General features: G+C 33.7%; 1 protein-coding gene and 1 long non-coding RNA gene across 4 annotated transcripts in view; one reads left to right on the top strand and one right to left on the bottom strand.

Annotated features, from left to right (window-relative positions):
- Positions 1-27,222, bottom strand: part of PRKACB (protein kinase cAMP-activated catalytic subunit beta) — a 125,557-nt gene that overhangs the window by 16,790 nt on the left and 81,545 nt on the right. For all 3 annotated transcript variants that reach the window (XM_042997678.1, XM_007079187.3, XM_042997679.1), the window contains 7 exons: positions 20,895-20,956; positions 18,572-18,700; positions 11,249-11,347; positions 10,161-10,243; positions 6,851-6,977; positions 5,812-5,907; positions 2,180-2,302 (listed from right to left, as the gene is read on the bottom strand). In XM_042997678.1, coding sequence (XP_042853612.1) covers positions 2,180-2,302; positions 5,812-5,907; positions 6,851-6,977; positions 10,161-10,243; positions 11,249-11,347; positions 18,572-18,700; positions 20,895-20,956 — 719 coding nt within the window. The remainder of the gene's footprint in view (positions 1-2,179; positions 2,303-5,811; positions 5,908-6,850; positions 6,978-10,160; positions 10,244-11,248; positions 11,348-18,571; positions 18,701-20,894; positions 20,957-27,222) is intronic.
- Positions 1-27,222, top strand: part of LOC122241473 — a 102,698-nt gene that overhangs the window by 74,159 nt on the left and 1,317 nt on the right. The window contains exon 2 of the long non-coding RNA XR_006221642.1: positions 5,082-5,138. This is a non-coding gene — a long non-coding RNA (uncharacterized LOC122241473). The remainder of the gene's footprint in view (positions 1-5,081; positions 5,139-27,222) is intronic.

Genomic DNA, 27,222 nt, shown 5'->3' with positions numbered 1-27,222 from the left:
AAAAAATTAATACCTGTCTTGCACACTACTTTTTCTTGATGTTTTGTTTATCTCAAAAGTTCTTTTACCGTGCCTTTGATATTCTGCTGGATGAAAACAGTTACAAGGATGAGAAACCTGAGGCCTAGATACCTACAAATGTAACAAGGACAGCAGTGATACCTAATTTAAGTATTCCTTTCTGCCTTTCTGTATTACCTTGGTGTAAATCTTTCAACACCTAGCTTAGTTATCTTTAAGAAGTATTTAATTTTTATTTTTGACATAGCTGAAGTATAAGTTCTTTAGTTAGTCCCCTAGTTTGTGAATACTGCCATAACATAAAACTTTCATAAAGTGAAGGGAAATATAACTGAAAATCTTGTGATCCCTGTAGACTACGTATACACTATAAGATATGGAACAATACCGTGTTGAGATGTGGATTCTAGGGGGCTGGATAGACTCATTCTGTTGGTGTCTTGTCCTCACAGTCCAGCTGTGTGGCATCCATGATTTAAATTTGAATATTGGTAAAAAAGATAAATTACTACTTTAGGGACATTCAGGTGATATAGGTGATATAAATTTTAAGTTCATGGAGCTGAGGGTCAGCTTTTACACTAAATGTAAAGTGTGAATCTGGCTGAGGTATAAAGAAATAGAGACTTTTCCTCTATGTCCTTCCAGATTCTCTAGGTTGATTAGGCAATTCTCTGCCTTAGACTAAGGTTACAAAATAGAAAAAAGTCAACTACATCACATCTCAGGGTACTGTTATGTCAAGATTGATGCTCTATTTCCTGGTCATATTCTAAATGGGGCTATGTGATCTAAAGAAAAAAGAAAGATAAACTAATGGGGTGTACCACATGTAGGAATAGGAAAAAGGGAAAAATGGGAAAATATCCCTTCCTATAAACTCTATCATAAATGTATAGAAGGTCTTTTTGGAATTTTTTAAAGCCTATTCTTTCTATGATGGAAAGAATCAGACTCAATTCTATTAAAATTGACTGTAGTATTTTTTTTAAGTTTTTTTGTTTGTTTGCTTGTTTGTTTGTTTGTTTGTTTGTTTGTTTATTTATTTATTTATTTATTTATTTATTTGAGAGAGAAAATCCTAAGCAGGCTCCACGCTGTTAGCACAGAGCCCAATGCAGGGCTTGAACTCAAGAACCGCAAGATCATGACCTGAGCTGAAATCAAGAATTGGATGCTTAACCACTGAGCCACCCAGGCTCCCCGACTGTAGTATTTTTTTAAAAGTGTATGCTAGGGGCACCTGGGTGGCTCAGTCGGTTGAGCGTCCGACTTCAGCTCAGGTCACAATCTCGCGGTCCGTGAGTTTGAGCCCCGCGTCGGGCTCCGGGCTGATGGCTCAGAGCCTGGAGCCTGCTTCCGATTCTGTGTCTCCCTCTCTCTCTGCCCCTCCCCCGTTCATGCTCTGTCTCTCTCTGTCTCAAAAATAAATAAACATTAAAAAAAAAAAAAAGTGTATGCTAAGGCAAGAATGAATGGTTTGTTTTGAGATACTTTTGGAAACAAAATTAGGGATTACAAAAGAAGGAAGGTTTATGGAGTAATTACAAAATGTAAAATACTATGATATAGTGAATCTACTCATGCTCAAAAAAAAGTTATTTCCATATTTGCTAAAGATCAATGGCAATTATAATCACAATCAACATGAACAATTATATAAATATCCTTTCTCTGAACTTCCATTTTATAAAGGCTTATCTATTTTGTATTTGCTTCCAATTTTGTGATGTTTGGCATAATTCAAACAAGTCTCTCCTGAAAATACAAGGAGATACAAAAACAGCCCCTAAAACTTCTCTCTAAGGAGATACCCACATGAAATAACTAAGTAAGTAAAAATTTACTTACTTAGAGAAATATTGAGAATGAGAGGTATGATCCTATATTTTATGAGTGATAAAAAAGAAAATTGCTTTATCTTTTTGCTAACTTGTTTGTAAAACTGCCTCATTTTCTTAAGAAACTTCAATGATTTAATGTTTATTTTGTTATCTTAAATGAATGCTAGATACAAAGACAGGAACTATGGATATTTTTGTATTCTTCCCAATTTAGGGTAATTATCCTGATGACATCAAATGGTTTTAATATACAAATCTTACATTTCATTATAGAAATAACAAGTAATAGAGGAATCATAAAATGTATTACTTACCTTTCCAGAAACAATCTTTTCATAAATCTGAATTGGTTGGTCTGCAAAGAATGGGGGGTATCCAGCTGCCATTTCATAGATTAACACTCCTAATGCCCACCAATCCACTGCCTTATTGTAGCCCTAAGATAAACCAGCAGCAAATATTAGTTATTACTTAATCTACCAGAAGGGAATGAAGTCATAGATGATTTCAAAATGATCTTCAAGCATATGAAATTTGTTAAAGAGCACTTGCTGCGCGGCTATTCAGGAGAGAATAAAAAATGAACAAAATGTATCAGATCACACTTGAATTAAACAGGGAGAATTTACAGATATTGGCTATATTCCAATTATATTGGAATTGGAAATATTATTAAACCTCGTTCCTAAAATCATTAAGAATATTGTAGACAATAAATATCCCCTAATTACTTGGGATAATTTAATTGTTGCTCAACAATAGGAAGGGACTTGCTAAATTACTTTTTCAAGTCCATTCTTGGTCCATAACCTTATAAATCAGGTTTTCTAGAGCATTCATAGAAAGGCCAAAGGTTTTTAAACAAAATAGTAGATACTGGACTTCGTAGTAAACAGCAGAGTTGACTTCAAAATACTCTATATTGTTGACGTTAGGAGGGTGATTATACTGGGGCATTCTCTTCCACTTCACAGGATCTTAATGAAAGCTACAAGTTTAATTTGGAGCCTAATAAATGTAAATATTTAAGTTTACTCTAGCTATCCTACTCTCTTCTCATCTCTAAAAGGTGTACAGAAAAGATAACTAATCCTTGAAGTTTTTGTAAGAACTTTATTAAATAAAAGGAAAAAATGTAAATAAAAGTACATTGTAAACCAAAGGTACAATTCTAAAGTTATTTTTGTTTTTTTCCATACTAAACTTGCTAAAATTAAGAACTAGCAGTATTTGTAAGAAAATAAAAGTAAAATATTAACATGTTTATATAAAGTTTGTTATCAACTATGGTCGATGTCAGCTGGCACAAAAGATTATGGAAAAAAATTCAACTTGATCACAGAGAGAAATGAACTGAGTTTTTGCCAGATCTGGTCTGCCCTCAAATTACCTTCACCACTCCCCACACTCCAAAGTTTTGTCAAAATTTTAGCTTTACAAATCATTTAATTTTCAAATTATTAGCTAAAATCTAATGTAGATATTTTTTTTCTGCTTCTGTATGTTTTTTTAAAGGGAGACTAGCGTATGATGAATAGCACTTTGTTTTGCTAATAGAAATGGGCATCAACTATGCTTTAATTCTTTTAAGTCACTAGTAATGTCATTCATTATGATATTTTTAGTATAGTGGAAGCACGTGATGTTGAGCTGGATCCTTTTACTAAGCTTTGGTTTCTATGTTGAGATTGTGTGCTAATATTTATAAAAAATATGCCAGATACTTTTAATACCCTAAGTATACAGAATTAAAACAAATCAGTAAGAAAAACTAAATTAAAATAGATAAATGGGCAAAGGACATGAACTAATAACTCATACACACAGAAAAAAACCACCAAATGTCTGTAAAGCATTAAAAAAATCTAATAATCAAAGACATGAGACTTAAAATAATGAAATACCATTTATTGCCTATTAAACCAGTAATTATTTTATTTATTTGTTTGTTTATTTAAAAGTTTATTTATTTTGAGAGAGAGAGAGAGCAGGGGGAAAAGAGGGAGTAGTGAGAGGGAGAGAGAGAATCCCAAGCAGGCTCCGTACCCTCAGTGCAGAGCCTGATGTGGGGCTCAAACTCATGAACCTTGAGATCATGACCTGAGCCAAAATCAAGAGTCGGATGCTTAACTGACTGAGGCACCCAAGTGCCCCATTAGTAATTATTCTGAAACTACAAATGTCTAATGCTGGATACAGTGTGATGAAGTAGTAGGAGTATAAAATGTTACAATCTTTTTGGAAAGCACTTTGGCAGTATTTATTGAGAGACTTAAAAATATTCATACCCTTTGTCCCAGTAATTCTACTTCTGGGAATCTGTCCTGAAAAAATAATTTGAAATGCAGAAAAAGCTTTATGTATAAAATATTTATGTTTATCACAGTTATTTATAATAGCAAAAAAAAAGAAAAAGAAAAAGGAAAAAGGAATGACTTGAATATTTAGCAATAGAAGAATGGCAAAATACTTTATGATAACATTTCAAATAAGCCATTAGAATGTTTGCGTGCTTGTTAGCATTCAAGTGAAAAAAGCTGAATACAAACTGTACATTCACTATATCTCAACTATGATAACACGCACAGAAAAATATATTGAAAAAGGCTACCTTGGGGCACCTGGGTGGCTCAGTCGGTTAAGTGTCCAACTCTTGATCTTGGGTCAAGTCATGATCTCACAGCTCATGAGTTCAAGCCCATGTGGGGCTCTGTACTGATGGTGCAGAGCCTACTTTGGATTCTGTCTCTCCTTTCTGCCCCTCCCCTGCTTGTGCTCTTTCTCAAAAAAATAAATAAACTTAAAAAAAATTACTTTAAAAAAAAAGCTACCTCTGGGTAGTGAGATTATAGGTTTTTTTGGTTGTTTCTTTTGATTTTTCTGCATTTTCCAAATTTTGTAAATGAACATCTATTACTTTTATAATATATATGCATTTTTTAAAGTTCTGGTGCTTATTCTGTCATCATTATTTGGTAGGTGTACTTACAAAAGAAATGTGTTAACAGCAATGATATTTAGGTTATAAAAGACTAAAAAGTTATAGATGATTTAAATTATAAAGTTGAGAGGAAAGCTGAATGAGATCATTTCTTTCATTCTTATTATATAGTTATTTATAGTTATTCAGGTTGTAACTATCAAGGCATGTGTGTTATCCCTTTCTCTTTCATTGTTCCTGTTTGTGCTCAGTTATTGTTAATTTTTCCTGTCTAGCTGTTTCCACCTAGGGATGGCAGTGGAACGGAGAACAGAATGGAACCATCCTTTTAGGTATGATTATAGACTTCTCTTACCATATTTTCACTGTTTTGAAAAGTAGAACAATCCTCAACAGACTATCAACAACTGTCTTTCAAAACATGGACTTTTTTTTCTTTTTATTACATCTATATGAGATGATGTATGTTAATTAAACCTATTGTGGTAATCTATCCCACAATCTATGTAAATCAAACCATTACACTGTATGCCTTCAACCTAAACAGTTAGGTCTGGCAGTTACTTCTCAGTAAGACTGGAAGAGAAAAATATGGATCTCGAGATCAGATTTATTCACATTAATTTTTTTTGAAGTATAGTTGACATACAATATCCTATTACTTGCAGGTGTACAACATAGTGATCCAACATTTTATATACATGGTGAAATGATTACTATGGCAAATCTAGTTACCATAGGCCACAATACAAAGTTATTACAATATCATTGACTATTTTCCCTATGTTCTACCATACTATTTCTCTTAGATCCAGAGTTAAAATTGAGAGGTTACTGAGTTAGTGGTAGACTGCCAGTAATTATTATTTAGTAATCAAACAGACATAAATTCATAATTTAGATTAAGTAAAAATGTAATACTAGATCAGTAAACTGTTTTTATAAAAGTCCACAGTGATGTATGCCTTATAGTTTTACTCTTACATAATGACATTATAAACATACCTTGCTAAGGATTATCTCTGGAGCCAAATATTCTGGAGTGCCACATAATGTCCAAGTTCTGCCTTTAACTCTTTTGGCAAACCCAAAGTCTGTGACCTATGAAAGAAAAAAAAAATTGTGAATATTCATTATTTCACAATAAATGTATTTGTTGCACCTCAGTTCAAAGTTAAAAATCAGGGTTAAAATTAAAACCATGAAAAAAAATTAAGTCAGTGTAACTGAGACCAATCCATGCAGGCCACTATTAGTGAATGAAGGTTCACTCTGGAGAGCCTTTTCCTGACTCAAAGAAATAAACACACACAAAATGGTAAAAGTAAATGCTTTTAAAAAAAAATGAAGCAATGCTAGAAGTATTTCTTGAGTCCAAGGATGTGCTCTGCCATTAGTTACGTCATTGGCAATACAAAAGTATCAACAGGAGAACCTATTGGTAAGTGTGTAAAAAGGGATGTTCTCGGTCTATTCACAGAAGTGGAAATAAAACACCCCCACCAGTTCCGTATTGGTAGCCAGGGCTCCTTTGGCTGCTGCTGTTAAGGAGCACAGACTCTGGGGACAGCTGGGTTCAAATTCTGACTACCATTTACTGCCTGTGTGATTTGCTGTGCCTTAGTTCTGTTAGCCTCAAAATGAGGGTAATAGCATACTTACGCTTTATAAGGTTATCAGGACAAAAAAAGATGATACATGTAAAACACTGGGAATGATGCCTGGCACTAAATGAGAGCTCACAAATTTAGCTATTCTACGTATTTCTGTACGTAGGAGCCTATGTTCATTCAATTCACAACTGCAGACTATGGGAGGTATAAACAGGTTCTATTCTTGATGGGATTTTTGGTCTCTGCAATAGTGGCAGAACCGTGAGCTCATTTAAGCTATTAGGAAGATTGTTAAGCTCTCCCATATGCCAGACATGATGCTAGAAATAACTGTCTCACTCAAAGAAAAAACATCCAATATTGGTAGTTGAGGTTAAATACATACAACTTTTACGTAGTAATACATTATGTATAATGTGTTCAAGTCATACCTGGATATAACCTTGGTGGTCAATTAAGAGATTTTCAGGTTTTAGATCTCTGTAGATGAGGTCTAGTGAATGGAGGTACTCGAATGTTAGCACTATCTGAGCTGCATAGAACCGTGCATGGGGTTCACTGCAAAGAAAAAGAAAACACTGATTTTCTGTAAAATGGGTTAACACATGGTAATTAGATTATGGAAAAAATTAATATAGGGTAGAAATATTTTGGAAGCAAATTTTTTTTTCTTTTAAACATTTAAGAATCTTGTTAGTTTCTGAATATCTACTAAATCTCTGAACTATCTTCAGATAATACTACTTTAATATGCTTTATGGGGCAGCATACATTGAAGAAAAATATAACTCTAAAACAGTCATCTTATTTTAAATTCTTAGCGGCCATATTAGAGGCTATTGATACCTTTATAATTATGTCTCACTTTGAGAATGATTGAAAAGCAAACATGTCAATGCATGGTCTATCAGGCCATTGTTACTGTTGATAAGCTCCATGTATCTGTCTCATAAATTTCAAGTGCTTAAAGAATTTCACTACACAGAAGTTGTTTAACTGCATTAATCTGAAGACTGATGCCATTTGACCCAGACTATTCCTATTACAAAAACAATATATTCTCATTATTAAAAAAGCATAAAAAATATAGATGGAGGATAAAGAGCTCCCGTAATCCTATCCAGAAAGCATAGATACAATCATGGTGTCTGAATTTCCAAATCTTCTACTATGCATGTTTATACAGATATATAAACACAGGGGTAATCTGTATGTTTGTGTAAACACGTACAGTTCTTGTATGCACAGATTAGATCAATTGACAGATCAGTGTCATGTTTATGCCACATTCAGAGCATTACTCCAAAGGATGTACTGATTTTCTAATTTGAGTTTCTATTTCATCTTGTAGTGTATACAATGAATTCTGCTAACTGGCCTGATACATTGCAATGACCTTCAGATTTATGTCCTCAATGAATAACATGAACTATGAATAGAACTTCCCTCAAGATGGCTGGCATGAATTTGATCTCATAGCACCAGAAATAGAAATTCCAAAAAAGATTATATATGCTGCTCCTTTTGCTTGTCACTCTATTTCCTAGGTTCTAGCCTAATACATATCAGGTGCTCAGTAAATATTTGTTGAATAAATGAATATGTAAAGAAACAAACTTTGGGGGAGAATATTTTATAATACCATTACAGTTTCAGCCCCATCTCAACACCATAAATTCTGTACCATAGATTGTATGACAAGAAACAGGGGAACATTTTAAGGGGAGACTGGAAGAATCATCCTGGTCATTGAAATATCCCTAACTTTGGAAACATTTGACCTGGAAGGCCCCTCCAATTTTCTCCATGCATCTATAAATACAAGATGCACTTAGCATCTTATAAATAGATATAAATTTATCATCACAAATATAAGATGTACTAAGCATTTTATATTTACTTCCACACACTGATATTTGATTGGAGGAACACAAACATTACATAGATCTGTGATCCAATTGTTGAAAGATGAAAGCAAAATATTCTATTGGAAGACTTCATGCTGAAGCAGCTTTAAGTCTAGACAGTTGCTATTTAAGTAGAGAATCATAATGACTGCCCTGATTCTGATTAAAGCCATGCTCAATAATAACTCAATATTCTTCTTGTCTTAAAGTTCCTAGGATAGGAGTTAACAACTTGTCAAGTGTACGTGTAGTATGAGTGAAAAGTTAGAAAAGACAGTGTGTCTCAATAGTGAATTATTGCAATCAACTCGCTTTCCTCCTAGTACCAAGTCAAGTATTAAAGAAATAGGAGTGTGGGTAGTTGCAAAGGAAAGAAGTTAGTAATGATAGAGAATGGACAAAATATTTTTTGAAGATAGGTTTAGGTGTAATGCTTCAGTGTAAAACTTTGAATTATCAAGGGCAATCTGAGGATGCTGGGCCTGCATGGACAAGGGTAGTAGAAGAGAGGACAACAGGAGGTAAAAGGAAATCATTCAAGATAAACAGAAGTTGCTTTGCATCAGCACAGTGCCTGACACGTTTTAGGTGCCTTACCATATCAGCTCAATAAGTGAATTTTGGCTTAGGCTTTAGGTAACTAAAATAACTCTAATGTTGGCCCATAACTGAATACGATCTTGTGATAATCTGAGTCTATCATCATCTCTTTCTGAATCGGATTATCATCATCAGCCAGTTTGCACTCCTGTACATGCTTTCATCATACCAGCTCATAATGTGCTAAATGAAGCTGGACGTGCATTCTTTCAGTGATTACTAATGAACAGTAGTAGCTTACAAATTATTACACAGAGGTAAAGTTAACAGAATTTATAACCTGTTTTAAAAAAATTTTTTAACGTTTATTTATTTTTGAGACAGAGAGAGAGCATGAATGGGGGAGGGGCAGAGAGAGAGGGAGACACAGAATCCGAAGCAGGCTCCAGGCTCTGAGCCATCAGCCCAGAGCCCGACGTGGGGCTCGAACTCATGGACCACGAGATCGTGACCTGAGTTGAAGTCGGACGCTTAACCGACTGAGCCACCCAGGAGCCCCAATATAACCTGTTTTAAAAACTGTGTGGCCTTGTTAGCAATAACCTAATAAGGTACAAACTCTTTTTTTTTTAAATGTTTATTATTTATTTTTGAGAGAGAGAGATAGAGAGAGAGAAGCGGGGGAGGGGCAGGGAGAGAGGGAGACACAGAATCTGAAGCAGGCTTCAGGTTCCAAGCTGTCAGCACAGAGCCCAACACTGGGCTTGAACTCACCAACCATGAGATCATGACCTGAGCCGAAGCTGGACGCTTAACCAACTGCCACCCAGGCGCCCCAAGGTACAAACTCTTTTAAAATTACGTATATATTTTTAAAATTCAACAAAAACTTTAAGGAGAATTAAATTTGTGCAAAATGAACTTCTTAATCACATCACTATGATGCCATTATTATCTTTTCCATTTATTCCTTTCTTCATCTTTACACAAACCTCTTCCCCAGAGTTGTAGTATTAAAATTTGTTCAATAAGTACTAGTATGTTTAAATTCAATTTTTGCATCTTCTGAAAATCCTCCAAATAATGGATCTTCACAATATCTACCAATGGTAGAATATTTACATTGCTATCATGGTGCTTTTATTTGATTTTTAAAACTCAGTAGGGTGTGGCCTCTTATGAATGTTTCCATGTAATTTTTCATATAGCTAACATATTACTACATGAAATGAAATAAATTTTTAGCATTGACAATAACTTAAAAAAGATTTGAGGAGGATAAAGTATTAGTTACCTGAACCTTCCAATTCTTCTTAGATGTGAAAACATTTCACCCCCAGGGACATATTCCATAACCATGTATAAATTAGAATTATCCTATGAACAAATAAAAAGGATAAGTAAATCAAAATTATGAAACCGAGATTATTTCAAGGAAATATTTAAAGATGATACCATGTTCAATTAGAAAAAGACAAATTAAAAAACCCAAGAGATTACTAACATTGGGGAAGAGAGAATAAATGGAAGATGCTCTAATTTTTCTTCAGTGGGGAATTCATTCCCCACCCTCAGCCCAAGTATTCTTGCCACAAATTAGTCTGGGATATTTGCTGTTCCTGTTCTTGCAGGGAACCCTAACTTTTGAACAATTAAACACTGCAGCCGTGACTTAACACTATAGTGGATGCAAAGGAATAACAGTTAAAACAACAATTTGAAAAAGTAAGAATGTTTACATTTTATGTACTAAATTACGTCAGAGAGATGAATGATTTTTAATATCATCCTAAACATACAGGTGTTCATTTGATTTAAAGAATAAAGGAGGAAAAAGGAAAAGGTTAAAATGTTTCATATGAATTAAGACTACGAGATGCCAAGTGTCATTCTAAAGAGTTGAAAAGCTATCAACTTAAAGAATAAATCTTGTTCAACTTTATGAGAACATTGAGGGAGGGCCAAAGACTGTTCTGCCTTACATAAACGGAAAGACTAGAACACAAATTACTAAGGAAAAGAGGATGGTAAGACTGTGTCAAAAAAGGTTCAACAGAAAAGGAAGTTAGGTGGGCGTATTCATTTGCAAGATTGTAAGAACTGCTTAATAAGATATTACTATGGATTTTGATAAAGGGAAATATTTGAATTTATAATAGCATCTCATGAAAAATTACACATTACCTTTAAAATTTTCCCTAGGGAAAGCCAAAACCTTTTCAAATATTAACATAAGTTTATAAACATAAAATCTAAATATATTACTTTTTTATTTATTCATATTCTCCACGTTTGTCATATGGCTTAGAATCCTATCACAGTTTCATATTTTAAAAAATATGTGAGGGTAAAATTATTTTATTTGAATATTGTAAAATCTACCTTAAAAGAATACTCCAGTCGAACAAGAAAAGGAAAATTCACCGCCTGTAATATTCTTTTCTCATTCAAAGTATGCTCTATTTGCTTCAGTTTAACAACCTGTAATTGAAAGATAAATATATTTAATGTACTTGAACAGAATTTAAAATTTACTATAATTTTAAAAGAATAAAACATAAATAAAATGCTTACCATATAATGAGCTTGGATAAGCAAAATCACTAAGTTGGATAAGGGTATGATAATAACCAATAACTAGGTTTTTATCAGATTCAAATGAAACACCTAGCAGAGGATTTAAAATTTGGTCTTAAGAAGGGCAACTATGATTTTCAGTCAAGAAGCAAGAGCTAAGAAGTAGTACATTACTTAAAAGAAATAATACATAACTTAAAAGAAATTAGTATGTGAAAATACTCAGCTCCTAATTAGTTACAGTCACAAATCACTGCAATAGGTAGGTATTGATTTTAAATCTTCAGAAGATCAGCAAGGAAATTAAGAATTGAAGAAAAGCCAATAATTGAAAAACACTTTCAATTCAAACTGGGTAAAAATGAACAACCTGTTCATTTCCTAATACCTGAATAAATAGAAGATTAAATTCTAAAAAATCAATTTGTGCAGCCACAGGAGAGGACACACAAAATATGGGCAAAAGACCAACTATATCTTTATAGCAAATAGGTTATTTAGGATTAATCAAGCTTCTTCTGGATTGTCTACTCAATCAAATACATAGCAGCAGGGGAAAGTGACTTATTTTGACTTCACAAAGACTGTGCTTCTATCCCACATGTGATTCTATTTTTAATTTAAGAAAAGGTGACCTTAGGGAGATATAAATACTTGTCTGGTGTATGTATAAGTCATGAGCAGCTGGCAGTCTTTCTTGCTAGAAGCTTACCATCAGTGTGGGGCAGTCACCGAATTCAAGAAGTTGAACATAGGCAAACTAAGTTACCATCCAGTTATTAGTATATACAACTATAGTATAAAAATAGTAGTGAGCAAAGAATACTTGACTGAGAGTCAAAAGATCTGTATTCTAATCTAGGCCTTCTCATCCAGCAGTTTTGTGGCTTTTGGAGATGTTATTTCAACTCTTAGGATCTCAGGTTTGTTTTTGTTTTGTTTGTTTTTGATGTAGTATGAAGTGGTTGGACCATTGCTGTCTAAATTCTAACTAGTTACAGAACTAATTAGTCCATACTTATCATAACAAATTATGTAACATTAGCTCGAGAATTACTATTGCTTTGTATTTACTTTTAAAAAAATAGGCTTTTTAAAAAAAATTTTTTTTTAACGTTTATTTATTTTTGAGAGAGAGAGAGAGAGACAGAGCATGAACGGGGGAGGGGCAGAGATAGAGGGAGACACAGAATCTGAAGGAGGCTCCAGACTCCGAGCTGTCAGCGCAGAGCCTGATGCGGGGCTCAGAACCCACGAACCGTGAGATCATGACCTGAGCTGAAGTCGGACGCTTAACCGACTGAGCCACCCAGGCGCCCCGAGGCTTTTTTTTTTTTTAAGCAGTTTCAGGTTCACGGTAGAATTGGGCAGAAGATACAGAGATTTTCCATATTCCTCCTATCCCCACACACGCATAGCTTCCCCCACTAGCAACATCTTCCCAACCCCACCCCCTTCACACAGGTGTGTGGTATATTTGTTACAAGTGATGAACCTACATTGACACTTTTTTTTTTTTTTTTTTTTACACTGGCATCTTTATCACCCAGTGTCCATAGTTTACACTAGGGTTTACTTGTACTGCCCTAAAATTTCTGTGTTCCACTTATTCATCCCTTTCTCCCTACTAATCCCAGGCAATCACTGATCTTTTTACTGTCTCCATAGTTTTGTCTTTTCCAAAATGTCATATAGTTGGAATCATACAGTATACAGCCTTTTCAGATTGGCTTCTTCACTTAATAATATGCATTTAAAGTTCTTTATGTCTTTTCATGGCTTGATAGCTCATTTCTTTTGAGCGTTGAATAGCAGAAGGTACATCCATTGTCTAGATGTACCACCTTGTTTACTTTTGTATATTGTGATCTAGCAGATTTTTAGTTAGGTATTGACAATGCACTTCCTTTGAAATAAGCAATAAAAATTGCAGTAGAGAGGCTTTCTGCATTATAGCCCTAAGCCAACCATGTGTATGTAGGGCATAACAATTAAAAATAGAAATGAATCCATGATATATGAAGTGGCAAAGCATAAGTGCTTAGTTAATTTTTAAGTTAATTTAAAAATTAACTAATTAAAATCTAATTTACTTTTAAGTGTGTGTATTACTACATATGAAGCCTAATAATGCAATCAAGACAAAGACAAGAAAATGTCTGCCTTAATGCTGCATAAAATCTATTTGCAAGTATGGTGTATGAATATGTGAATATTAATAGGTGAATAATTGCCAAATGAGAGTTATGGGTTGTAAGTATTTAGACAAGAAAATGTTTATGTTAGGCCTAGTACATCATCTTTTTAAGTTCCAGACTATTCATCTATAAAACACGGATAATAATACCTACTTTAAAAGTGGCTCTGTGAATGCATGTGAAGTGATTAACATGGTGCCTGGCACAAAGTGAAAGCTCAAAAGATGCCAATTGTTATTATAGCCTATTAAAAAGGGTAGGAGTTCAGCAGGGCCTTATAGATGAATAGATGACTAAGGTTAGGAAAAGACAGAGGAAACAGCACGGGGTTAATATCCAGAACCATTACCCGAAGGGGTAAATACACAAAGGTAAGTGTGAGTGCTAGTTTCATTTGACAATAGCTTAGGACAGTGTCTCTCAAGATTTGGTAGTGAAATATCACTAAATGGCAGAGAAAAGTTAATAAGTAACCCTGGGGGTTTAGTCCATGTTCTACTTTCAAAATACATATAAAATTTATATTTACTTCTTAATATTTGTTGGCTTAAATATGTATATTTAAAAGCATTTATAAATGATTACTTATCAGCTGATTTATTTTTTTCACCAAACACTTGAGGAGTTATTAATAAGGAAGATGGGGTATCTGTCATCACATGCTCCCCTATCCCACCCAGCATAGCACTGTATACTTCTGAGGGTCAAGTTTCAATGAGAGAAGTAGCGAATAGACGACATATAGGAGAAGAGTGTGAAATAAGACTATGGTAGAATATGGAAGAAAGTTATGAAGGGCTGGAAGTAGACTGCAGGGTTCTGTTTTTATTTAATAAATATTAGGAAGATTTTTGATTGAGTAAATAAAATTATATGATACGGTGGGGCACCTGGGTGGCTCAGTCGGTTAGGCATCCAACTTCAGCTCAAGTCATGATCTCGTGGTTCGTGGGTTCGAGCCCCACATCAGGCTCTGAGCCCTGACAGCTCGGAGCCTGGAGCCTGCCTTGGATTCTGTGTCTCCCTCTCTCTTTGCCCCTCTGGCTCACACTCTGTCTCTCTCTCCCTCAAAATAAATAAACATTAACATTTTTTTAAAAAGTTATATGATATGGTAGGAAAACTTTTCTGGCAGTGAGGAAGGTGAATTAATAGAAGGTGAAAAGCCTGGGGTTGAGGAAATTAAGATGTTATTGTGAAAGCCCAGGTAATGTTAATGAGGGACCAAAACTAGGTAGTGGTACTTTAGGGATAACAAATACATTTTAAAGGAAAAATAAATAAGGAGTATAGGCACAAAGATCAGACAACCCTAATCAAATTCTTGGTTTATCTTACTAGCCTGTTTGATTTTGGAAAACTTACTTAAATAGAAGGGTCACTGGCTTAAAAGGGAGATTAATATCACACAAGCTGTGGAGATTCATTGATACAGTAAATATAAAGTACCTAGCAATGCTTGACACAATGTATAGAATGAAGAAATATGATTTTCCTTAATTCCTGCACTGATTTCCTTCCCCTCAACCCTTAAGATAGGAACAGCCAAAACTGAAAGGTTTGTGAGATCATTAACAGAAAAAGTGACTATAGAGTATTATTTTATTACTCATCTTTGTCAAATTCAAATAAATAAACTTGGAAACATTCAGAGTATAAAATCTTTGTCTTAATTATGAATAAATCTAGAACACTGCCATAGCAGAAATAACTTAGAGTGGCAGCTATTCTTCTGCTATGATTTACCCATGAGGTAACTTTCTCAGTAATTTACTTAACAAGTCACCATCTTGCCAAAAAAAAAAAAAAAAGTTATTAAAAACTTATTCCCTAAATACTTTAAACATAAAAATGGCACATTATGTAATCCTTGTCATACATTATGACTAAAGCATATTCTATTAATTCCTTAAGAAAGATAACAAAATATTAGGGGCTATCCAGACACTAACATTTTAACAACAGGTTTAATAAAAAATATTTGATTCAAATAAAAAATTTGAAGCATTTTGTTGTTATGCTGCCAACATGAGTGTACAAATCACCTGCTCTGAGGCCCAATGACCTCATCTAGAAAACAGAACATGAACTAGCTGGTTTCTAAGAGCTCCATGCTCAGATTGTACAAATTAAGGGTGGAGAGTTCAAGGATGAGTCGAAGCTTGGATAAGAGTTCAGAGGGAGGGTGCAGAACATGAAAATAAGAAGAGGGGATAGTCCAGAGATCGAGTGTAACAATCTTTAAAGAGTAGACAGAAGGATAAAATAATAGGAAAAGGCACATTAAAGAAGAGCCCAAAAAGGCAGGAGCATAATTTAAAGAACAAGCGGTTACAGAAGGCAAGGGACAAGGGTTCTAAAACAAGTCCTGTGCTGGGAAAACTGGACAGCGACATGCAGAAAAATGAACCTGGACTACTTTCTTACATGATACACAAAAATAAAACTCAAAATGGATGAAAGACCTAAATGTAAGAAAGGAAGCCATCAAAATCCTCGTGGAGAAAGCAGGCAAAAACCCCTTTGACCGTGGCAGCAACTTCTTATTCAACATGTCTCTGGTGGCAAGGGAAACAAAAGCAAAAATCAACTATTGGGACCTCATTAAAATAAAAAGATCCTGCACGGCGAAGGAAACAATCAGCAAAACTAAAAGGCAACTGACAGAATCAGAGAAGATATTTGCAAATGACATATCAGATAAAGGGTTAGTATCCAAAATCTATAAAGAACTTGTCAAACTCAACACCCAAAAAACAAATAATCCAGTGAAGAAATGGGCAAAAGATGTGAATAGACACTTCTCCAAAGAAGACATCCAGATGGCCAACCGACACATGAAAAAATGCTCAACATCAGTCATCATCAGGAAATACAAATCAAAACCACAATGAGATACCACCTCACACCTGTCAGAATGGCTAATATGAACAACTGAGGCAACAACAGAAGTTGGCAATGGTGTGGAGAAAGAGGATCTATTTTGCACTGCTGGTTGGAATGCAAACTGGTGCAGCCACTCTGGAAAACAGTATGGAGGTTCGTCAAAAAATTAAAAATAGAACTACCCTACAGCCTAGCAATTGCACTACTAGGTATTTATACAAAGGATACAGGTGTGCTGTTTCATCGGAACACATGCACCCTGATGTTTATAGCAGCACTATCAATAACAGCCAAAGTATGGAAAGAGCCCAAATGTCCATTGGTGGATCGATAGATGAATGGATAAAGATGATGTGGCGTGTGTGTGTGTGTGTGTGTGTGTGTGTGTGTGTGTGTGTGTAATGGAGTATTACTCGGCAATCAAAAAGAATGAAATCTTGCCATTTGCAACTATGTGGATGGAACTAGAGGGTATTATGCTAAGTGAAATTAGTCAGTGAAAGACAAATTTTATATGACTTCACTCATATGAGGACTTTAAGACACAGAACAGATGAACATAAGGGAAGGGAAGCAAAAATAATATAAAAACAGGGAGGGGGACAAAAACAAAAGAGACTCTTAAATATGGAGAACAATCAGAGGGTTGCTAGAGAGGTTGCGGGAGGGGGGATGGGCTAAATGGGTAAGGGGCATTAAGGAATCTACTCCTGAAATCACTGTTGCACTATATATGAACTAACTTGGATGTAAATTAAAAAACAAACAAACAAACAAAACACGTCATATAAGATGACAAAAAGAGCCCCCTGGTCTTGTTGATTAGGCCACTGGATTGGTGACCCTCAGTAAAGCCGTTTCAGTGGAGTAGCAAAAGGTAGGAGATAAAACAAGGAAACAGCTAAATTGTTGTAAGTTAAAGAATTAATAGGAAGTGATTAAACTATTTTTTCAGGAAGCATGGTTACCAAAGTTACATGATACAGGGCAGTAGACAAAGATGCACAATTAAATGTATTTGTAAACATGTACATGTGTATTTAATTTTAGAAAGACTTAAGTCATTACTCCTTTTCATGTTAGAGGCTAGATTTGTTTTTTTGTTTTAAATCAGAGTTTGGACTGGAACTTCAGACCAGTCTAATGCTGTGCTGTCCAACATGGTAGCTGCGAGAAATTTAACACTTGAAATGTGGCTTATCTGAATGGAGATGTACTGTAAGTATAAAATATACATCAGCTTTTGAAGACTTGGTATGAAGAGAGTAAAATATTTCAATGTTTATATTAATTACATGTACAATAATAATATTTTGGATACACTGAGTTAAATAAAATCTATTAAAATCAATTTCAACTACTTCTTTTTACTTTTTAAATGTGGCTACTAAAAAATTAAAATCCTTTATGTGGCTCACATTATATTTTTATTAGACAGCATCAGTCTAGCCACTACCTAGAACCCTGACTACTAGCTCAGTACTATTTCCTCCACATTTTCCTACATCCCAGTAAGCCAAAGTGTTATTCTTGGGAACATAATATCTATAAGATAATCTATTAAGATTTGCCATTCATCTTTTATGTTCCCTTCATCCTAAGTGATTATCAGGAAAATAGAAGCTTAATATTTAAAGCATAACTATCTTCAGACCTCCTGATTCATTAGACACATCAATATGTGATAAATACTTAAAAATTGATTTTTCAAAATGATTTAATTGACATCTAACATATTAGTTTCAGGTGTACAACATAATCATTTGATTTATTTTTTTAATGCTTATTTATTTTTGACAGAGAGAGAGAGAGAGACAGAGTATGAGAGGGGGAGGGGCAGAGAGAGAGGGAGACACAGAATCTGAGGCAGGGTCTAGGCTCTGAGCTGTCAGCACAGAGCCTGATGCGGGGCTCGAACTCACAGACTGCAACAATAAAATTATCTGAAGATATCAATGGAAAGTCGGTATATTGCATCTGTTTAATAATCTAGCTGATAAAACTGAAGTTTATCTGTCAGGTAAATAATAACAAATGCACTAACCTTCTGCTTATCTAAGATCTTCATGGCATAATACTGTTCAGTGACTTTATGTTTCACCAACATGACTCTTCCAAATGAACCTGTTCCAAGGGTTTTTTTCCTTTCAAAATCCTCCAGCCCGGCATTATTCTACAAATACATGAAAAATAAAAGAAACTTTAAAATTAGAAATTCTCATAAGACTATGGTGACTATCACAGATTTAGTTATATATAATCAGAAGAGATAATTTAATTTAAAACTATCCATTTAAAAACAATACAAAGAGACTACTGAGATCCCAGGTTATTGGTTCTATTTTTCCCTGTGAATAAAAAAAGAATCTTAATATTTGAAAAGAGATTATATTGTAAAACAAAGCATTACATAATATCAGGGAGGAAATAAGAGCCTAAGCTGAAATTAGTCCTAAGGATGATAATGAATTCCAATATGAATTCCTAGTATTAGACTCTTAGTATTAGTTCCGTATTTTAATAATTACAAACTGACCAGAAGTATACTGACAAAGGCAATCGTAGATGCCAAACGGTCTCAGTGTACTCACAAACAATTCTAATGAACAGATAAACTGAGGGATCAGAGTCCTTTCTCTGGAGTTACCTCTGAAGAAAGCACTACTTTACTTCATTTATACCTTTGTACAAGCTTATAGGACTAGATAATAATAGCATGAAAGATCCTAATGGCTCTCTCTCTCTCTGATGTTATAATAACCCAGTATTACCTAAAATATAATAATAAGGAAAGAAGAGTTCCTTATTCCCACAAGATAACCAAAAGTCAGAGTCCCAGAACAATAATCAGTCTCTTTTTCTCCTTCAATAGATGCTTTGTTATGAGCAAACATCTTTGTTTGGCTTTGACTATAGCATAGAAGAAAAGAATTGGAGGCATCAATCTATTGAATTTGTTGCTGCCACAACAAAATGAAAATTACTAGGAAGAAATTATGTGCTAAATAGCCACAAGTAGTAATTGCTGACCCATTTGTTTAATAGGTTTTCATTATAAAGATCTCCATGAAAATCCTGGAAAAAAATATGTGTGCACTGTACACAGTCTGTACGGTGTTTAGCTTGAGAAAAATGTGATGCAATATGATTCTTACATAAGCAAGGAATCTGGATAGTTACTGCAGTTCACTATAGCTGGATTTAATCTCTATTGCAAATCAAAGCTTGCCTTTGGAGACATAGCAGAGCTTCTTGCTGAATCATTACAGAGAGAGCAAGCAGCTCTAAGTTTTTACTTATAAAACTTGTTTCCATTAAATTTTAATTTCAAAATGCTAATGATTTTAAATTGCTATGAGATTCTATATCAGTGTAGAAAGAAAAAAAAACCTTGTAATTCTGGTTGAATTATTCAATTTTATGGATTAATGCTTCATTTTTTGGTTTTAGCAAAACAGATTGAAACGTTTAATATAGTCCCCAACTAAGTAATGGAAACTGACTTAAGTAATAGACAAAAAACAGAACATCCCATTTTGCTAGTTATTAATGCTTTTCATACAAATGTGCCATTTTCCTCACCTCTCTTAAATGTTCCATGTTAGATAATGCCTAACTTTTTGTGATCACTAGAGTGACTATGTTTTAAATTACAGATCATGCTCTTACTCTTAATGATGGTATCTTCCTAAAACATAATATTCAGAATTAAATATTTTTTAGTGAGAAAGACATCTGAAATAAAGATTTTTGTGGTAGGAAAATAGGTGTTCGAAATTTAATCTGTTATTAAAGTTCATTAATTATTTATAACTTCAAAAAGATTTTTTGGCAAATATAAATGGCTCTTTTTATACACAGTTTTTAGATCTCAGCTACAATCTAAAAGTATTTATGTAGAATTTACCTCATCCAATGTTTATGAAAAAGGATCTCTGTGTATTTGGTATGTTGCCAATAGCCAAGTATTTGTGATTAAGGATTTGAAACTGCACAATAGTATCCGTTTGTGGTAATTAATAAAGATAACAAATACGCTATCAAAGGCACAAATCAAAATTGCTATAATATTAACAAATATCAAGAGTTTGTAGCAGCTTGTAATTAGTATCAAAATTTGTAATTAGATATTATAATGGAAATTAGTTCCTCCTCCAATTTAGGTATATATAAAATTATTAGTTAGCAAATCAAAACATAATGTTATGATAATATTATGGCAAAACTCCCATGTTAAGCTCACTTTTTAAAATGCAACTTGAAAGTTTAATGCTACTTTAAAGTTTCTAAACTAGTAAATTACTTGGGCAAGAATCATGATTTTACATAGGACTTTTAAATCGTAGAAAATTTTAAATATTCCTTACCGGAGTAGGATTTTCCCATTTTTTAAGAAAGTCTTCTTTGGCTTTGGCTAGAAACTCTTTCACTGAAAATAGATTAAAAAAACAAACAAATTTTGTCTTGTAAGAATATTTATATTACATGTAAATATACTTTAAAAATACAGACTTATGTCAACTTTTGTTGCCTTGAAATATGTATTCATAACCATGATAAACTAGAGAGCTATTTAGTTTCTGTAAATAAGAAGCAAATATTTTCTTAAATTTCTGAGAATCTCTAATACCATTTTATATGGAGATCACTCTGATAATTTCAAATCTAATAATAAAAACACTGTTCCTGAAAACATACCTGAAAGTAACATAAAAAAGTTATAAATCAATGTAGATCAAAATACTGATTGCTAGTAAGCCATCAGTGATATTAACAAAGCTGTGAAAAGTAACAAGTTGAAGCTATCTGATGAAGTGAACTCATTGATTTGTGGAGTTTCAAAAATAACTGACTTTGATGAAGGGCTGTTTTCAGGTTTATAAAGATTTATATTATTGGATTTGTGTTTTCTCTGCTGAAGGCAGAGAGAAAAGGGAAGAACATAGGCTACATATAAAGGATGGCCACCAAAGACAAAAACAGAACAAAACACCAAAAACAAAACACTCAAACAGCTTAAAAAAATCTCATTCTATATTTAGAACAAAACTACATGCCTGAATGCCTAATCTAAAATGTACACTAAAGCGTTCAAAACCAGATGTTTATCTAGTGATCAATAACAGCCACATTATCAAGCTGTGGTTTCAAGTTTTAGATTTGTTAAATGACGAATCATTTAAAAGGTTTCCTCTTTTTCATTTTCTTTCCACGAAGTTTTTATAATGACTTCTGTTTACAAAATGACTTCAGGCATTTAAAAACAAATAGGAAAAGGATTCCAGAGATAAGATGGCATTAACAAAATGTATTCTTGTTCTTACAGTTAGGTCTGAGAGCAAAACCTGGTGATTCAAGAGGTATTTATTTTAGTATTTCTTTTTGTTTGGAAGTTCTGAGTATTCCTCGGATATCTAAATCTAAAAATGAAGAAGACAATAGAATTTAAATGGTGTTGAAATAGTAAAAGGCTAGGCAAAATGAACTTAGAGTGGCACCCTGGCATTTATTTCAGAAATACTAAGAGTGATGATGATGATGATAAGAAGAAGAAAAGACCAAACATTGGAAGTGAGAGGCTCATAAATTCTTTAATGAGGTCTCTAATGATGTACTGGTATTAAAGTGAGGCATTTTAAGATATATGTTATTATTTCCTCCTTCACTTTTGTAAAAGAACTTTGCCAAAACACTGTTACTAACCAAAAAGGCTGTTGGCATTCTAAGGGTTTTGAGATTTCAAAATGGTGATGACAAGCACCAAGAGCAGACGTTAGTTTTTAAGTGACACTAAAGTGTTCATTTCTGAAGACATTATTTTACTACTTTATATAAACTGTCACTGTATTTTGCTGTAAAATACTCTCAAAATACCTATTTTAGAAAATTTGAGAAAAATAATTTTTAAAATTAGACTCTCCCCCATTGTATGAAAATCTTCTCCACCAAAACAATGAATCAAATAATTGTACCTCATTATGCAGATATGATCTCATTCTTCCCGGGGGTGGATTTGGGGGTGGATAAGTCTTACATTTTGAGTTTAGGATGGTTCAGGCCATCCTACTTCTAAAAGTTAATGTACTAGTTACAACTGAAGAAGAGTGGTTTTATAAGTAAGATTGTGTTTATTTAATTTATGTATTCTTTTGCATGGAGCAGACATATTTGCAATGGCATTGCTTTAGAGATGACAGCTATGATAAATTAAAAACATAATTTCCTGATAAATGCAACTGTGGCTTTTAAGAAACAACAATTTGTGATTCCCAAAATATACATCTGATTTCCTTTGAAAAATGTTTTTGGTTATCTTCTGTTTTTAGAACTTGCACATCAAGTTGCAGTATAAACTCTCCAGATGCCTGCATGAGTATAGATAATTTGGAGACAAGCAAGAGAATCAGGGAAAGAAAAAAAAAAAATTCTCAACATCCTATTTCAGCTTCTCCTGTCACTTCCTGCTAAGTGGATCTGGAGTTAAGAAAAAAGTAACTGGTCAATGGAAGGACTGGCGTTATTGGCCAAAGATGGTGCATGTACTGCAAGAAAACTTCCTTTTCCCTACTTGGTGAATGAGCTAGACAAAAAATTTCAGGCACTACTTAATTTCATTTGCTAATAGGATATTCAGGAAATTCTTTGAAATGTTCTCTGTACTCATCAATGTTCCAAGTTCACTGATAAGTAACGTTACAGAAAGGAAGTAACAGTTCTCAAAAAGGTCTTACATGAAAATTATCAGAATAGGTATGAATCAAAGTTATTAAATTTTGTGAATTATTTCAACAAATAAGGAGATTCCCTTTTAGAGTAAGGATAAGCATTAATTATAATGTCATTAAATACTTCCATGAAGCAAACTCTTTTCGAAACATTTTTTAATCACGTAAGTATATATACACACAGAAAATCTCTAGTTTATATGTGCACTACTCAGATGCAAAGATGAACATAGTTAACTCTGTAAAAATATAAGTTAACCAAAATATACATCTTATAAATACAAACACCAGAAATAAAATATTTCACAATATGCTGGGTTATGAATAACTCTAAAAACAATAGGCAATCTAGAACCACATGTATTTGCTTTGGTTTTTATTATTTTTAGACAGTGGTGAATTTCACTTTCTAAATGTTTTTCTCTGGTTGTTTAAAAAATTTATACCCACTGACATAAGGTGTTGGCAGCTAATTAACAAAATAAGTGGTGGGAGAGACAGCCACATTCAAACACTGCAGCACATTCAATCCAGACTTCCAGACTTTAGAACTGGAAGTTCTAAATATTTTGGTTTTCTTATTGTGCTCTAATATGTATACGATATCTACATTTAACAGTTTAAACCATTGTGATAGCCTGAAACAGCCCTAAGTTTTGGAGCTTGGCACATCTGAATTATAATATTGGTCCTAGTATTTCTTAGCTCCACGATTATGGGTAGCTAAGCACCTTACAGTGATTAATAACTCTCCTTAGGAAAAGATCTCAATGAAGAATTTTTCTGCAAGTATATTGTGTTCTGTAACAGTCAATAAAGTACTACAAAAAATGAAAAGGGCACACCAAAAATTAAATCAGTTTCTTCCTAGGAGTATATATTTCAATTATATATATATTTTCCAAATAAATTTATATTCTTTTCAATTTGTATCATTTAGAGATTGCATTGTATTCTGCAGAAATGAGCATACCACAGGAATCTATTCCTACAAATAGGAATGTTTACCCACACTCATGAGATAAAGAAAGAAGAAACAAAGTGACAATTTTTACGTGTTTCCACAAGTGTACAAAAAATGTAATTCTTATCACCCTCAAAATGTTTTTGAATATATTTATACACAGGACATAATTTAAAAATTAGATTACAAAGTTCATTTTAAACATTAGGAAAATTCATTAAAAAGTCAAGTATGGCTTATCTTTATTCCATAATATGCAGATAATTTTACAATGAATAAGAATGTTTCATTAATTAGATTTAGAAAATGTATTTATTAGGCACTTTTGGTTTCTGTGTTAACTATACTACATTACTGCTTATTATATAACAAGAGCATGTTGTTAGTTATAGTATGCCATTTTCCAATGCTTAAAAGAGGTTATCATTCATGTTTTGCAAGAAGAGTTTAGAAATCTATTACTATTATAGATTACAATTACTCCAGATGTTTATTTCTCTAGTTTATCGTAATGAGAGAAGTGTCACCTCCCTCTCTAACACGTCTTTTACAATAAAAACACAGCTTTATTAAACTTTTATTTAATGTATGTCAGAAAAAAGAAAAGAGAAACAAACAGAAAATAGAACAAAACAATATGAACTCTCTGGGGTAAATATCCAAATAGTAGCTATTTTGTTCAAAATTTACAACAGTATATTTTATTTAAAAAAACCATTCATTAATCTGGGTTATCTAATTTAAGTGGTGTGTATTAATCTTTCTTCTGCTACCCTGCACAACTGCCACTACTTTCCAGTGCTATATTTGTTGTTTCTAAAATATCACATAAAAAGTGCAATATAAATCATTTCTATAGACCAAACTCAATATAAAGCTAAACCATTTTGTCCATCAACTAAAATATTGTATTAACTCTGTATACTTTATACAAATATAACTTATGAGGAGCATAACAACTTGCAAACAACCAAAGAAAAAGTTGGAAGGGTAACATTTGTTTTATTAAAAAGTAGTTGCCTACCAGATACTTCTGAAGAGGAGCAAGCTTGTATTCAAAAAAAAAAAATTAATTAAACAATGATTAAATAACGCTCATGAAAACAACATATTAGCACGAAGTCACCTATATACATTGTCTCAGAATATTATGTATAGAAATAGAACATTAATACAGAAACTCAATATTTTGACAGCACATATTCAAATAGGACATCTTACAATTAAATGCTAAAGAAATAAAATCAGTACTTGTTGTTTAGTGTCAAAATCAATACCATTCTAATTCTTAAAACAACTAACAAAAACTTTTAACTCTCAGAGCAATAGTGCTAACAATGTGAAGTGGTGTATGTATTGAAATACACAGCCTGTAACTATTGCAATACCATCATTGGACTTGTGTTATGTATTTGAAACTCTACTGTAGGAAAAACAACATTAATTTCAAAACTTTGTTAACTCCCTTTTGAAAGACATTAGTGTCTTTCAGGCATTTACTTCCTTGGTGCCAGTTTTAACAATCTTTTTAACAACATTTATTGAGCACTGTTTTGTGGTGCCAGAAATTGAGCGAGACTTTGGGAACACTACAAAGAACACATATATTTACATTGTTAAAGAGGTGAAAAGCTAGCGGGGAGAGAGATGAAACATTAGAATGCAATATGACAAAAACTACAACTAAGGGAATCATAAGGTACTATAAGAGCTCAAAAGAGGAAATTGGTAGGTAAAAATAAGGCATAGAGGACACAGCATTATGTTAAGTCTTAAGGACAGAGTTCCTCTACCAGATAAAGTTGAGGAAGAAGGGATTCTAGGCTGGGATGATCTTGTGTAAAAAGGTATGGAGGAAGTAAGGGTGCTCAGTCGGTTGGGCGTCCGACTTTGGCTTGGGTCATGATGTCTCAGTTTGTGAGTCTGAGCCGCACGTGGGGCTCTGTGCTGGCAGCTCAGAGCCTGGGGCCTGCTTCAGATTCTGTGTCTCTTCCTCTCTCTGCCCCTCCCGTATTCATGCTCTGTCTCTCTCTGTCTCTCAATAATAAATAAATGTTAAAATAATAATAAGGTATGGAGGAAGTATCATGGTTTATCCCAGCATTGGCAACTGACTTGCACAGCTGCAGCATAGGGTATAAGTGCCCTGTAGCAGTGAGGGGTGAAGTGTGTAGGTAAGCAGGTGCCCAAACATGAGGGTAACTGTTTGCCAGGGTGATGCTTTTCAATGTGTCTGAAGGAAAGGGGATAAACAGAGTTAGTCACAATTGGTAGATCCTATTTGTTCTGGAAAACAAGAAGCAAGATCATTTGCTAAGGAAGAGGGGAGCCAGATGGAGTAAAGAGCAGTGATGGTGGGGATTTGAGGCCTGGGGCTTAAACTTTGATGGCTATCTATGTAGGGAATAAGGGAGGGGGCTATTCCTCTAAAATCTCCTATGAGGGAAGGAGAACGTATCAGGTACTATAAAGAGTGGTAAGTTTCTTAATACCTTTTTTGAAATAATAGTTTAAAACTTTTTACTTTTTAGATTATAATTCATGGGCCTCCTGATCTCTGCAATTAAATTATTTTCATCTTCCTCCTTTACCTTAATCAAAGCATTAGTCTAAGAGTTATTTGGTATATATCAGAAAGCACAGAACATGATGGAAACGGAGGTTAATTACCTATGAAAACACCAAGTTCTATCAGCAAATAACAGAACAGTACAATCCCTTCCAAAACCTCTGGAAAGTGTAAATCTAGTTAAGTGTCTGTGTTCTGGCGCCCCTATTTCAAACACACCCCTGTTTAGAGCTCTACAATGGTTCTTTTTAAGAATAACCCCACACACATACACTGCACTACAAATATATTCAGTAAACTAAATATAAAACATTCTAGTTGCCACAAAATACCTAATAAAAATGCAATTTATAGCAACAAAGCAACAGAATTATTCTGTAAAAAATGGTTTCCTACCAGATGCTTCTGATGATTTGCGTGCTTGGTCAAAAGGAATA

The sequence above is a fragment of the Panthera tigris genome, chromosome C1 (genome assembly GCF_018350195.1).
Source record: "Panthera tigris isolate Pti1 chromosome C1, P.tigris_Pti1_mat1.1, whole genome shotgun sequence".
Lineage (NCBI taxonomy): Eukaryota > Metazoa > Chordata > Mammalia > Carnivora > Felidae > Panthera > Panthera tigris.
The sequence above is the reverse complement of the archived record's forward strand: the minus strand, read 5'-3'. Positions and strand labels throughout refer to the sequence as shown.